The sequence below is a fragment of the Halichoeres trimaculatus genome, unplaced genomic scaffold (assembly GCF_033239565.1).
Source record: "Halichoeres trimaculatus isolate MK-OKI-2021-1 unplaced genomic scaffold, fHalTri1.1 fHalTri1_scaffold_3, whole genome shotgun sequence".
Lineage (NCBI taxonomy): Eukaryota > Metazoa > Chordata > Actinopteri > Labriformes > Labridae > Halichoeres > Halichoeres trimaculatus.
Window position 1 is genome coordinate 6985199 of NW_027437181.1, and position 15286 is coordinate 7000484.

Genomic DNA, 15286 nt, shown 5'->3' on the forward strand with positions numbered 1-15286 from the left:
TTTTACTCTTTACAGAAAGTTAGGTGTCATTTTTGTCCTTTAATAACTTGATGTAAGACATTTTTCTGCCCTGATTGCTGGTGTATGAGTCTGAGGTTTGGAGCTGATGAGTCTGCAGCTGGATGTTTTGTCGGATGAGATGAGAAAAAGAGACGTTTAAGAGCAGCAGTGTGTGTGTCTGCAGAGTTTGTTTTCCTCAGACAGTCTGAGTTAAATAAAGACTCAGATGTGTGTGTACGCGATCACATCTGCCGTCTGGCCTGCTCCGTCTAATTGTCTGATGTTGTGTTTGATGTAAGGATTGTTTTCCCTCCGACTTTAATGACTGCTGAGAGAAGACACAGCCGTGTTTATCTCCCTTGCTGACTTCTACAGAAACACATCCAGAGAGAACTTTAATCTGTTGATTTTACAAACATTAAGAAGAAATAACATCAGTAAATAAAAAGGCAGCCTGGAGAAAACAGTGAGTTAATAAAACTCTATCAGTCAGACGATATCAGCTCAGATTCTTCTCTTTGTCAGAGACATTCGATGGTATCTGACTCCAGCTGATGTTCCAGCCTGCAGGGTCAGAGCTGAGGTTGTTTTCTGTTCCTCTGTTTAAGACTCATTCAAAGCTCTGTGTGGGGAAACTTCATGAGCAGACATGAATTCGCTTTGTAACGGAGCCAGATTGATGCGATTGACAGCTCCGCACAGCGAATGCAGATAACCACCTGACGCCACTGAAAGATAACTGAGATGGAATCACAACTCCACGCCGTACGCTGCATCTTCAACAAGCCGGGTTCTGTTTGTGCAGCGAGTGGAAACAAGAAGAGGTTTGACGATAACGGTGAAGAGGAGTCGGAAACCAGTGGAAATGAAGAATTCATCCCTCTGTTGGTGCAAAGCTTCTTTTCATTCACACTTAGGCCTGATTTTGACATGTTTTTAGACTCGTATCACAAATAGGTTTTTAAAGTCGGTAGACCCTCTCCAGGGGGCTCCTGGAGTTGTAGGCTGACGACTGACACAAAACAAGAGCACACACTCAACTCCAACGATTCTCAAAGCTCTGTCTACGATGTGATACTCTCTCTCAGGGTCGATGGGCACTGTGGGATCAGGCTCAGGATTGACCACTATCTCGTAAACAAATGAGGCAAATCAATCAAGGGAAGTTGAGCTTTCTCCTGTGCTCTGTAACCAATATGTCGCCAACCCCAAGCCACCCCAAGGTCTGGGCAGAGAGAAAGACCCATCCTAAGGCACAGGCAGAAGGGCGCTTTTGATGGGGAAACGGTAAGGTCTCACAGAAATCACCAAATGAGTTGGACAGCAATGCATGCAAGCCAACAACGAGCCAATTGCCCAAGCCATAGCCTTTGAGAGGGAATGTGAGAAGGCCTGTGAGAGATGGCCAAGAATCCCCTTTCTACCTTGCAACACGCTACCAACTTAGAGCTGAGTGTGGATATGAAAAGGAAGCTTGTCTTCCCACAGGACATAGCGGTGACCCCAGGTATGGTCCTGGTATCTAGAAGTACATTGAGTATCATAGTTTTAGAGCTCAAGATGCCCTGGAGAGAAAGGCTAACCACGTCCCACCAACTGAAAAAAGCCAAATACGAACACCTGATCAACAAAGTTGGGTTGAAAGGGTGACATACAACCAACTCCCTATTGAAGTCAGCTGTAACGGGTTCCCAGCAAATTCTGCGCACTACTTCCACCAGAGGGTTAGGCTGGAGCCCAAACAGTAGAAGAAAGCCACCAGGGACATAACCAGTCCAGTTCAAGATGGCTGTGGCTGAAGAGAGCCCACAGCTGGAACCCTTCTGGAGGTGAAGCCCAGACAGTCTTTGCTGCCCCACTCAGCCAAGGTATATAAATAATCTAGTTTATGTTGAAGGTTTAGGGAAGAGGTCTCCTCATAAAACTTATCACTGATGCTTATATTTGGTCTTTCATCCTCACTACACCTGGCTCTATCTATTCCCTGTTCAGATGACAGACACATCAACAGCTGCTTCACACAAATCAGTATCTGTACTCCGGTTTTGATGGTATATACATTTTTTTTTTAGTCTGTTATGAAAAAGATGTAATAACTGGATGTGTCAGTTTTGGTTGTCAGGATCACGTCTTAAAGTTGCTCTATAGATGAAGCTGAATCACTTCCAGATCAGACAAACCTTCTCTACCTGACTTATTCATTCATTCATTCATTCATTTATTTATTTTCTGAACCGCTTATCCTGTTCAGGGTCGCGGGTGGCTGGAGCCTATCCCAGCTGTCATTGGGCGAGAGGCGAGGTGCACCCTGGGCTGGTCGCCAGTCAATCACAGGGCTGGTACAGAGACAGACAACCATTCACTCACACACTCACACCTAGGGACAATTTAGAGTGATCAATTAACCTAATGAGCATGTTTTTGGACTGTGGGAGGAAGCCAGAGTACCTGGAGAGAACATGCAAACTCCACACAGAAAGGCCCACCGGCGAAGCCGGGACTCGAGCCGGTGGGCCTTTTTGCTGTGAGGCTGCAGCGCTAACCGTTGCACCACCGTGCAGCTCTACCTGACTTATTGATACAGAAAATGTATCAAACAAGAACAAGACAATATTTCAACCCTTCATAATTAATATTACAGCAAAGGATTTGGACCACTGAAGAAGAATATAGGTTAGACAGGTTTATATTTTGTTTGTGAAAGTTTAAATTATGAGTCAAATTCGAGAATTCCTAGACTCCTAACTTTAATTCTAGAATTATTTCCATATCAATGACCATAGTTACTTTTGCTTCAAAGTTCTTAATATACAAAGTCAATATTCGCAATTTCATTCAAATTGTCCACAATAGTAAAAATAAATTCTGACTTTTTTTGTAATTTCCAGGGTGAATAATTCAGAATTCTAAAGTTACTTCTAGAATAATAAGATTGAGAGATTCGATTTTTATTCCAATTCTAGAATTCTGAGGAAAAAAAATGACAAATCACAAATTTGATTCTAGAATTTTTAGAGCAAAAATCTGAAATTGGGCCCAAATTCTAGAACTCTGCCATATATTTCTGGATCTCAAATAAAAAAAAATCAATGCTGGTATGTAAGTTTTTTTTGTTGGCTTGGTGTGCTGTGCTCTCTGGATGCTTTTAAACAGATCCTGTAGAATGTGTATTTGTGTCTGTGGTAAAATTGTAACATTGCTGATGGTGTCTTGGCCAGGACACTCTTGGAAAAGAGATTTTTAATCTTAATGAGTCTTTTTATGGTTAAACAAAGGTTAAAAAATATATATTTCATCCTCAGTAGCTCTAAACCTCTTCTGTGTAGGATTTGAGGGAATGAAGAGAACTTACGAACACACAGGTTCCCACTTTCGTAGAATCCTGGACAGCACTGAGAGCGACGTCTGTACATGGTCCTCACTCCTCGCCTGTACGCCGTCTTATAGCTGATCCTGCACATATCACAAACAATCACACCCTCAACACTTGGTTCACTTTTCTTCCAGGATTCTAGACACAATGCGTCCATCCTACCCTGCAGGAAAGCACTAGCTTTATCATTGTCTCCAGTGTTTCCAAGAAGGAGAGATCTGTGACACACTCTGATATCTGAGCGGTCAGTGGTTTAAGGACTCACCGAACACCACATAATGTTGTTCCCTTGTGCTTCCCTCCTTTAAAGCAGTAAAACTGCATTTCAAACAAAGTTAAGGAGTCTTAACGTCCTGGAGCAGTTTCTAACACAGCACTTAAAGACCTCCTTAAAAGTGTGTTTACACCTCCACACCTCTTTAGGAGCAGAGACTCTTAAACCTTTGGGAGAGTTTTCTTCACTCCTTCAAGGACGCCGATGCTGTCTGACATTTTTAGATTCAGATCAATGTCCACGCTCTCAGCTAGAGGAGCTAAACTCTGGCCTATAAAGCTTAATGTGGTCATTAAAGGGGGTCCGCCGCCGCTGGTCGCTCTGAGGGGTGACCACACGAGGAGGAAGAGCAGACAGAGACTGACTGACTCAGCTTCATGTGTCGGACATGTTTGTAACCTGTGAGCTCACCTGTGTCTGGTGCATTTGAACCAGTTGAGGATGTCGGTGCAGCGTGTGTAGTACACCTGGTCGAATGGATGAGCGTACGACTCCTGAACAGTCACGGCATAGCTGGAGGAGACAAACATAAACAGATCAGCAGGATAGAGAAGTTGATGAAAACCCATGAAAATTTAAAATTCTTCACATTTTCTGTTTTAAAAATGGACAAGACAGCACTCAGACTTTAAACTCATCCATGTTGTCGTGTTTTTGATGCCGCTCTTCTTCTCCTCGAGCTGTTACATGTTCCTTTCTGAAGCAATAAGAAGGACGTAAAGTATTGATCTCAGAGAGCACACTGTTCTTCACAAACCTGGAGATTATTTCTAAGATCACTAAAAGCTTTATGTCATTTCCTGTCCTGATTAACCCACGGTGAGCTTCACTTTGAGTGTCCCGTGGTGGGTAAAGGTGACTGAACTACGTCTAACCTCTCTGAGAAGTCAAACTGTAAAAGTCATCAGAGCTTGTATCCATCTCCACACTTCCTGATTACTCAGATTATTGATCAGAGCACCTGCCCTCCCTCTGCGTCGCTCTCTTCATAAATGACATCGTGCTTTTACTCACAGAGCGCCAGGACCACTCAGGCGCTTACATTAGCATCTCTGTGGATTTACGGCCCCCGCCTGTCCCCAGGAGTAAACCCTCTCCCCTTGGCGTCTGAGTATCGGCGAACACTCAGAGCTGATTTGTGGACGGGGGTCCATTAGTTCACTGAGTGCTGGACTTTCACTTTGAGTGTTATTGGAGGAGAAGACTGACCTCTCCCAGTGGCTGCACACGTTGGGGTCATCCGGGTTGAGGGACGACGCCACAGGGATCAAACCGAGCAGGTTGAGCCACAGCAGAGCTCGGGGGGAGACCCCGCCGGCCCCCATCGTCTTCCTCCGTCCTCCCTTTCAAAAACAGAGACAGTAAAGAGTAAGGGTTCACCTTTAAGAAGATCAGATCCTTGGTTTAGGAATCAAGAGACAGATGTTTATAAAAGAGGTGTACTTCACTTTGATACATCAACTGCTACACTGAGATCAGACAGTAGAATAAGATCAAAACAGTAGAATGTGATCAAAGAAAATAGATTGTTGTCAAATCAACAGAATTTGATCAAAGCGTCTTCTTCCTGTTTCTTCTCTAAAGAGTTCTTGCACAATTTGGAGGGGGGTCATTGTCTTGTTGTAGGATGAAATTGGCTCCAATCAAACGCTGTCCACAGGGTATGGCATGGTGTTGCAAAATGGAGTGATAACCTTCCTTATTCAAAATTCCTTCGACCTTGAACAAATCTCCCACCTTACAGCACCAAAGCAACCCCAGACCATCACGTTACCCCCATGTCAGGCACTCTTCCAACATCTTTCCCGTTGTTTTGCGTCTCACAAATGTTCTTCTGTGTGATCCAAAGACCTGAAACTTTGATTCGTTCGTCCATAACACTTTGTTTTCCAATCTTCTTCTGTCCAATGTCTGTGTTCTTATATTGGCCAGTCTTAGATATGGCTTTTTCTTTGCCAACTGCCCTGAAGGCCAGCATCCCAGAGTCGCCTCTTCACTGTAGATGTTGACACTGACGTTTTGCTGGTACTGTTCAATGAAGCTGCCAGTTAAGGACCTGTGAGGCGTCTATTTCTCGAACTAGAGACTCTAATGTACTTATCTTCTTGCAAGGCCTCCCACTTCTCTTTGGACTCTAGTTAGAGCCTGTTTTTGCTGTTCTCTGAAGGGAGTAGTACACACCATTGTAGGAAATCTTCAGTTTCTTGGCAATTTCACACATGGAATAGAATTCATTTTCTGGCCATTTTGAGCGTTTAATCAACCCTACAAATGTGATGCTCCAGATACTCAACCTGCTCAAAGGAAGGTCAGTTTTAGAGCTTCTCTAACATTCTAAAGTGTTTTCAGCTGCGCTAACAAGACTGCACAAGGGTTTTCTAATCATCCATTAGCGTTCTGACGCAATGAGCCAACACTCCAGCACTGGAGTGATAGTTGCAGGAAATGGGCCTTTATACATCTATGTAGATATTGCACCAAACCCAGACATTTGCTGCTAAAATAGTCATTAACCACATTAAAAATGTATAGAGTGTATTTCTGATTAGTTTAAAGTTATCTTCATTGAAAAAAACAGTGCTTTATTTCCAAAACAAGGACATTTCTAAATGATATATATTCAAAATCCTTGATTGATAATACAATGTGATCAAAGTGATAGAAAGTTTTCAAAACAATAGAATTTTACCAAAGAAATGTAAATAAAGAATGTGATATAATGTGAACAAAGAAAAAAAGAATGCAATCAAAGAGACAGAATGAGATCACATCAATCAGATTGAATTAAAACAATAAAATGTGATCAAAGAAAATAGAAGGAAATCAAGGGAATAGAATGTTATCAAAGAGATCAAATGTGAACAAACAATAGAATGAGATCAAAACAATAGAATTTTTTGCAGCAGAATTCAATTTGTCATATAACTACAGGAGTCTCTAGTGCCACGCATTGAGCGTGACAGTCACTCTTTTGGGTCTTTTGTCACGCACTCCCGCGTTACAGAAACTTCTGTAGACTCGTGAACAACCATTATGATCTCTCTTTTCTTGGCGTATAAACATTAGGAAAACTATGAAATGTCTGATCAGCTATGGCGCATCATAAATATGACACGCTTCTGGCGGTCCCGCACATTAGTAGGCCTACATCTGATGCCGCCATGATCCGCTCTGTGGACTATAGGCTCGATATCTTCCATTTAAAGTGAGGCTGTCACTGTTGTTGTCTGACAGTAATGTCACTTTACAGTACAGCCAATGTACGTGTGAATATCTGACCTGAATACCTCCCAAAACGCTCGGCGTCTTTGGAGGCAGCGCCCTGTGTGCTGGTGAGAGTAAAGACATAGACAGAAAACTCCATCTCCAAGCTGCTGTTTTTAGTCACTCACTAAAATGATAAATTCAACCTGAGGTATCCTGCATCTCGTATTGTTTAAACCATGGTGAAGACAGTTTCATTTTTAACGTTTGCCTTTTTTCTGTAAAAATTTGTGAGACGACTTGATCATAAATTAAAAAAAGACAAAGCCACTGAAATTCCAAGTTGAAAAAGGCACATTTATAGCGACTGGCCCTTGATTATGGTCTCAGTGTTTTTTTAATGACCTTTTATAAACTAACTAAAAACTGTCAAAGTTTTGAGAAGAGAAAGCTACTGCAATTTTAACCTGAAAAATTGTCTTTTTAAGGCAAAATGTTGTTGATGATGAAGATTAGCTGAGTTTCTTTTAATTATCATGTAGTATTTATTGTTGTGATATGTTAAGGGATTACAAAATAGAATGTCACTAACTTATTTAAAAGATTGATGTCAAAACAATAGAATGTTGTCAAAGTGACAAAATGAGATCAAAACAATAAAAAAAGATCAAAGAACTCAAATTACATCAGATCAGTAAAATGTGATCAAAACAACAGAATGTTGTCAAACAAACAGAAAATGATCAAAGTGATAGAAAGTTATCAAATCAAAAAGAAAAAGCCTCAAAGAAGAAAGATATTTAAGTGTTTAAAGGTTAAAAGCATCAGAGTTTGATAAAGTCTGTTCTGTGTGACTCTAAATGGACCATAATCGACTAAATGAAGATCAGGCTGTAATGAAAAAGACTTAAACCAGAGATTTAGAACATAAACTCATTAGGAAAATATTTACTGAGGGAATAAATCAGCTGAGAAGGAGGACCGTTTTCTGACAGACTGCTTTCACGACCAGCCCTGGGCTGAACGTTAGAAATAAGACACGCTTTATTTACTCTGCAGCCTTTTTTAAAGACTAACATTAAAGCTGCAATAAAAACTGGAACAAATGGATATTTATGTGCTTTGCTGAAAATTAGAGTCCAACTTTCATGGGACTCTGAGGCTGAAAGTGAAACCAGTGTTCAAGTAAAGCCCTTACACAGCTGGTCAGTTAGCTTAGCAGCTGGCTAAGTGCGCCCCATGTACGGAGGTCCTACTGATCATTAGAGCAGCTAACTTCTGCTTAAAAAGAAGATGAATTATTATTATAAATAAGTCCAAAGTTTGTAAAAATCTCATAAGTGAGGAAACACCCTCTCTCTAGATAATCTCATTTTTGAACTTTAGAGGAAGTAACAAACAAATGTGCATCAAAAAGTCCTTGTTTATTCTCGTTAGGTGGGAGGTGTGTAGGAAAAAAGCTCCTATGACAGACACCCCTGGTGCAGAGAGAAGCTTTGATAAAGATGAATCTGTGGCTCTGATGGAATAAAAGTGGTACAAACAGCAAAAAGCACCTTTCAAAACAGCCACAGCGGGCTGGGCTGACGAGCAATCTCACAACACAAAAAGCAACAAGAAGAGCCAGCCACCGAGGTGAAAACATGGAGATTTCCTCAAATTTAAACCTCATCCCAGTCAAACAGACAAAAATATGAGTGTTCTTCTCCAGGGGATCTTCTGTTATTTCCTGCGAGCACAGCGAGGCCGGCTGAATGCTCGTCTGGAGGAAAACTTCCCGTACTTCATGCAAACACAAATAGCAGAGCACACCTGCACCGCCGAGGATGCCAATCAGCACACACGGCTCTGTGAGCAACATCTCAATGTGTGGCTGCGAGACTGACACAAGCAATCTCATCTCAACAAAACACTGCACACTGCTTTACATACGGGTGGGATCCAACAGGAGGGGCAGCAGCAGGAGAAATCACAGCTCGCTGTGACTGCCTTCCTCCTGACGACAGAGACACTGCAGAGTTTAAGAGCAGGAGGGATCTGAGGAAGCGTCACTTTGGAAAGTTTGACAGTCACTTTATGCCAATCCATGTGCTCAAGATGTTCTGAGCATTTGTGGCTTTGGTCCTCATGAGGCCTGCAGTTGGTCACTCTGAATGCCAGTGCGTCATCAAGCTTTAACCACAGTTTCTGGTTTGGGAAGAAGGTTACTGTCTTGGTGGTGTGATCATTGATGCACTGTTGGCAGTCGACCCTTTTCCAACTGAGAATCATGGCCTCAGACTTTGAGGTGCTGATCTTCATTCTGGCTGCTTCACATTGCTTCACATGTAGGGGTGGGTACCGAATTAGGCGCTTTTATAGGTACCGACCGAATTCTGTCAAAAGTACCGGGTACCGATTCACATAAAATGAAAAGGTACCATGTTTAGGTACCTAAATGCATCCTTGTGACTGTGAGGGAGTGGAAGAGTAAGAGATTTTCCATGCTGGACATTAACACAACATTGTAAGGTTATATACTGAAGAATAAATATGTTAGATTAAAAAAAAACATATTTTTTTTATTAAACAAATTGCTATTTTTTTTACCACATAAACACAAAGAAAATGCAAAAAATTGGTACGGTTGAGTACCAGTACCAGTTGCCAGGTACCAGGCATCGGTATCGTATCGTTTCAAATGTGAAAGGTACCCATCCCTATTCACATGTAAACTGCATTTCCTTAGCAAGAGTTTAGTTTTACATTGCCCCCATCTGGGATGCCTTTTGTCACCAATTCTGGTCATTACTCTCATGGACAGGATTTCTAGGCACCAAATACTGTAAAGAAAATGGACGTCATCTTGCTTGGCTTAAAGCGAGGCCACAAAAACTGCTCCCCCTGGTGACTGGCTGCAGTATAGGTAAAAAAAATCTGTCTCTCTAGTCATTCCAGATGGGCTGTGGTCAAACTCTAAAAAATCATACACCTTATTGAAATTGTTTTCACATCCGATTGTTGTGGTAATTTGAAGAAATTATTTGGCTGCCTTGTATTCAGGCCCTCTTTTTTCTTAAAAAAGTTTGATTTTCATTAGTTATAAGAGGTTTTACGTTACGTTTAACGATGACTGACAGCTACTGTTCTTGTGCATTTTTTTTCAGAGATTGTAAAATATGTCAGGAGTGAGAGCCAAGAAGAGATTAGACTCTAAAAGACAAAATAATTACTATTTTTGTCACCCAGCTCCACTCAGATTGTCCAAGAATCCCTCACAGTCTCTACTGCGCAGACTCTGGCTGCACAACTGCTTCAATAGCTGCGCCTGTGACGGGGAATTTTGGCTTCAAAACTGTACAGTGGTAAATGGTGGAGCCACTCTGTCCACTCAATATACAGTAAATGCTAGGCACAGCCAAGTGTAGGGAGTCAGGTTCTGGGGTCTCAGGATCCTGTCCCTGCTTGTTGTAGATGATGTGGTCCTATTGGCCTCAGCAAACACTGACCTTTAGCTCACACTGGAGCGGCCTGCAGCTGATTAAAGGAGTCTCTTATTTGATCTTAAACACAGACAGATTAACCCAAACACTCTCAGCAGATGTCTGTCTAACATGAGTCTGGTTTCTGTCTGTTAAAGGAAGTTTGTCCTCTTCATTGTAACTTACTAAAAGCTGTAAAGGTCATTTTGCAGTCTATTAAGAGTTTATATGATTTGGTTTACAAAGGATCATGGGAATTGTTGCTGTTGTATTTCACTGCCTGTGCCTGTGGTTGATCCAGCAGCCGGATGATGAGTGAGTAACCTCCTGTGTTTCCTTTCACAGCGATGATGAAGCTGAGGATGGATGCAGGTGGACGTTTCTGTCAACATTAAATCCTCAGACTTCATCTCTACTGGACGGAGAGGACGAATCTGTCCGCTGAGGCTCCTCCGTCTCCGAAATGCTCCCTGGGAGTGTTGTTGACAGCTGTGGGCCTCACAGTGACATTAGACTCCACAGCGGACAGATCCCTCACGCCATCAGTCTGTTTCACACCTCCTGGCAGCCCGAGGGAATCAGAAGAGATGATGAATAAACCCAGCGGAGTGACACCAGGTGGTTTGAGCCAAAAACCTCTCACCCACGCCGTCCCATAAGAGACACATGATGGCGTTCAGCGGTGGACGACAGCAGCGGTGTTCTCATTAGGAGAATGTGAGTGAAAGCAGGAGGAGACAGACAGGAGGGATGTTTGTCTGCTTCTCTTACAGGTGTCTGCTGACTGAGACAGGTGTAGCTGAGGAGAGCAGTGATGAGGAGGAGCGAAGTCTGATGTAAACAACAGCACAGGAAAAAGTTGGACTTGTTTGCTAATATCACGTTGAAACATCGGTCTGTCCTCCCTCAGAAGCAGAAACTACAGCAGCTTTAATAAAGGCCTCAAGCTTTAACTTCAAGACAAAAGACATAAAGAGGAGCTTTGTTTCGATCAATATGAAAGCACACTTTGAATTTCAATATAAATTTAATTTTTCTTTTTTATTTCTTATTTTAGATTTCTTTTCTTTCTCTATTGGAGCCAAAACACTGTATTCTAAAAGATAGCACCAGATCCTCACTTATGACTTATTGAAGTGGCGGACCTAAAACACCAAGGTCTGCCCATGGCTCCGCCCCCTGAAAGACCCACATCAGACTCCATCATACTTCAAATTCTTGTTTATGGCAGGGATCGAAACGGACAGTATGCAAGTTTAGTTTTCTTTAAAGAGGGGGTTTTCAGTTTTATAATAATAACAACAACAACTTTACTTGTATAAAACTTTTTAAAAACAGAAGTTTACAAAGTGCTTTGACAGCCAGAACATAAAAACAAACACAAGCTTCAAACATGAAACACAAGCTTCAACCCATATGAACCCAAGCGATACAAGAACCATGCAATATAAAATGAGAGACCGGGATAAAAGCTAAAAACATCAATCAACAAGAAAACAGAAAAGAAAAAGAAAATAAAAGACAGTAAATTGGATTGGGAGCAGAGAACAGGACAGCGGGTATAAAAAAGACAGTGTTAAGAGTGTTAATAGGATAATAAAACCATGAAATAATAATAATAGCGATTTTTAAATAATGAACAAAATATAAACAAGAAAGCAGACAGAACAGTAAAACAATGGTAAAATAGAAAGAAAAGAGATAAAAGATAAATGATGACCCCATTTGAGGGGCAGGCCTAAAATACCAAGGTCAGCCTCCAGAGGGCTGGCCAATCAGAGCAAAGGGGGTTTGTGGAGTAAGGCGCCTTAAAGAGACAGCAGAAGTAACAAAGTGTTTCAGACAGAGGCTGGAAGGGTTTTCTAAAACAGAAATTTTAATTGGCTGTAAATCATGTTGAGATACTACCAGGGCACCAGAGGGACAGAATAAATACTGAAAAAAAGCACTGTGTCCGCTCTTGCAAATGAAAGTATCCACGTCTGGGGCTCTGTCCCTAGTGCCAAATCCTGCTTCATATTTACTTTCATATTTATTCTAGATGCAATGTTTTCTTTTGATAATTCACCTTGTTTTAAAAATGGAGTATGTCTGTGCCATTGAAATCAGACCTAGAGTTTTAAAAAACATTACATTTCAAGCACTGATTTGATTTTCTAAATGTTATTTTTTGTTCATGTTGAAATAAATTCAGTGTAAAAAAATACATTATCCCCCAAAAATTAGTACAAAAAATATCAGTGTGAAGAAAAATTCAAGGTAAAAAAAGTTAACGTAGGAATGAGAAATTCAGTAAAAAATTAAGTAACTCAATTTATATATATATATATATATATATATATATATATATATATATATATATATATATATATATATATATATATATATATATACATTATTTTATTTTTTTGTTTATTTTAAAAAAATATTAAAAATAAAAATTAATTTATTATTCATTTATTTTTATATATCCAAAAAATTCATTGTTCATTAGACCAGTCAATATGACATATACCTTGTTGTTAATCAGGTTGCATATTCATTTCTGGTTGCAGACGTTGAATTTTTTTTACACCTATTTTTATTCAACATGGGAAAAAAAGGGCAGAGAAATGAATTAGTGCTTTAAATTTGATGGTTTCTAAAATTCAAAGTCTTATTTTAATGCTGAAGAAATTGAGTGTTTGAAATTAATGTTCAATTCCAGATGGCACCGATATATTTTCATAGTTCTATTGTGTATGGCACACTTTGGTTTAGAGTCTGTTTTCTAGTTGCATTTTCAACCTTGTTTTATTATCTATGCTAAGGTATCTAGAAATGTGGCAGATGGTAATAAACTGTCTAACTGTTTAAAAACTGTCTTAAACATTAACAATACGTTCCTGTTATGAAGAGTCATTTGAAGCCAAAGGAGCCAGATCATCCTGAGCCGAGCAAAATGATCCAATCACTAAAAAGAGCCTGAATTCCCATCAGTTGGAGCATCCACCAGCATAAAAGATGCTAAACATGTTCAGATGAATAAAAGATAACACTGTAACTCAGCCTGACCCACACTACAGCATGAATCCAGATTATATCAATGTTTTTAAAGTTTTTCTTTTAACTCAGGAAAGTTTAAGTCACAGATGTGTCTTCTTTTAACACAGGACTCAGATAAAAACCAGCTTAAACTTCACTACAGGGAACAATTCAGAAACTTTGAACGTCACCCAAAAGACCCAAAAAGCAGCTTACCTCGAGTAAAGACGAGTGTGATGGATGATAATCTGCTGTGAAACTGAACTTTATCACAAACGAAGAGCCTCAGAGGACCGTGGTGCTGGTAAGGACCTCAGGTGGGAAACCTGTGACACAGACAGGATGGAAAACACTGAGAACACAAAACACACAAAATGCCATTAACTCATTCTGAGCATGTGCAGCTGCTTTAGGGACCCAATACTTAACCACCAAGGATAGTTTTAGAGATTATTTAAAGTTTAAATTAACCACATGCTGCAGCTGATCCAAACATGTTCCTGCATCTTCACCATCACCTGAAGTCAGACACACCTGAGGACACTGAAAGTGCAGAGAACTCACTTCCTCAGATGGACTGGATTCCAGCACACAGAGCTAAAATCATCTGATCCTCCTCCTCAGAGATTATTCAGTCAGCAGTGTTTTACCTGAGCTCTGCCATATTTTATCAGGAGGAGAAACAGCAGCATCAGGACCACAGATCTGCGAGCGTTGTAATGTGTGTGTGCACTGTGTGTGTGTGTGTGTGTGTGTGTGTGTGTGTCACTGTTAATCTGTTTGTGTACTGTTTGTCATAAGCAGGACCTCACAGAGACAGGAAATCAATAAAAACAGTGTTATTGTTCGTCAAACAATATTTCCTGGCCCTGATGAACGTCTCAGCGTGGAGGTTGAGCCGAGCCGAGCTGTCAGACGCAGAGCTAACACAGAGCTGCCAGGACGAGAGACAGACGCCCGAGTTATGAGTTTATTGAAGAGGAAGACGAGGAGGAGGAGGAGATGATGTATTACAATTTGAAGCTGCAGAGAACAGAAGCATTCTCTTAAATTAAAATAACTACGTTAGAACGAAGAGACAGGAACATATCAGTGAAGATCTCAAGAAAATGGGAGGAGTGACTCATTTTTAACAATCTGTAAAACACATAAAGACTCCTTCCTTCCCTGAGAAGATGGAGTCATTTCGATTATCTGATACTCAGACTTTAATCTTAAAATGATATCAGACTCTGAGAACATGAAGGAAAACTCCTCCTGCAGCAATAAACAGCTCTCAGCAAATACTTCCTATTCGGTGAACTGCTCTGTACGCTCTGGTTAGCAACTTCAGGAGCAGTCGTTAGCCTCAGTTTCACTGTAAACAGGAAGTTAAGCAGATGCTTTACTCTCCTTAAATGTTTGTTTGTTGATGATGAGTCTCTGATTCATCTGTATGAAGGATTTAGTCGATGTCAGGACCTTAGATTTGGGACTAAAAAGTACCGTGCTGAAACAGTTTGGTGCAAATATGACTGGGTGATATGAAAAAAAAATCCTGTCACAATAATTTTTTCATATCAGTTGATATTGATATGTATCCCGAGATACATCAAATTACTATTTTATCAAGCTTTGATACTCTGTAACTCATAAGCATAGACTGTACAAAAAAAAAAGGGATGTCGTCTTGCTCTGCTCAAAGTGAGGTCTCCACAAAAACTGCTCCCCCTGGTGGCTGGCTGCAGTATAGGTTGAAAAATCTGGCACTCCAGTCATTCCAGATGGGCTGTGGTCAAACTTTAAAGAATGAATACACCTTGTAGAAATGTTTCCCACGTCGGATTGTTGTGATGATTTGAATATATCATTTGGCTGTCTTGTATTCAAGTCCTCTTTTTTCTGAAAAGTTTTGTTTTCAGCAGTTATACAAGGGTAAAAACAAGGTTTTACGTCACGTTTATTGATGAT

General features: G+C 40.6%; 1 protein-coding gene across 1 annotated transcript in view; it reads right to left on the reverse strand.

Moving 5' to 3' along the window:
• Positions 1 to 13665, reverse strand: part of LOC141788233 (multiple epidermal growth factor-like domains protein 11) — a 123501-nt gene extending 109836 nt beyond the window's left edge. The window contains exons 1-4 of the mRNA XM_074667114.1: positions 13553 to 13665; positions 4857 to 4990; positions 4059 to 4160; positions 3353 to 3453 (exon numbers count right to left, since the gene is read on the reverse strand). Of these exons, the coding sequence (XP_074523215.1) occupies positions 3353 to 3453; positions 4059 to 4160; positions 4857 to 4972 (319 nt within the window). The 5' untranslated portion in view covers positions 4973 to 4990; positions 13553 to 13665. The remainder of the gene's footprint in view (positions 1 to 3352; positions 3454 to 4058; positions 4161 to 4856; positions 4991 to 13552) is intronic.
• Between the last annotated feature and the right edge of the window lie 1621 nt (positions 13666 to 15286).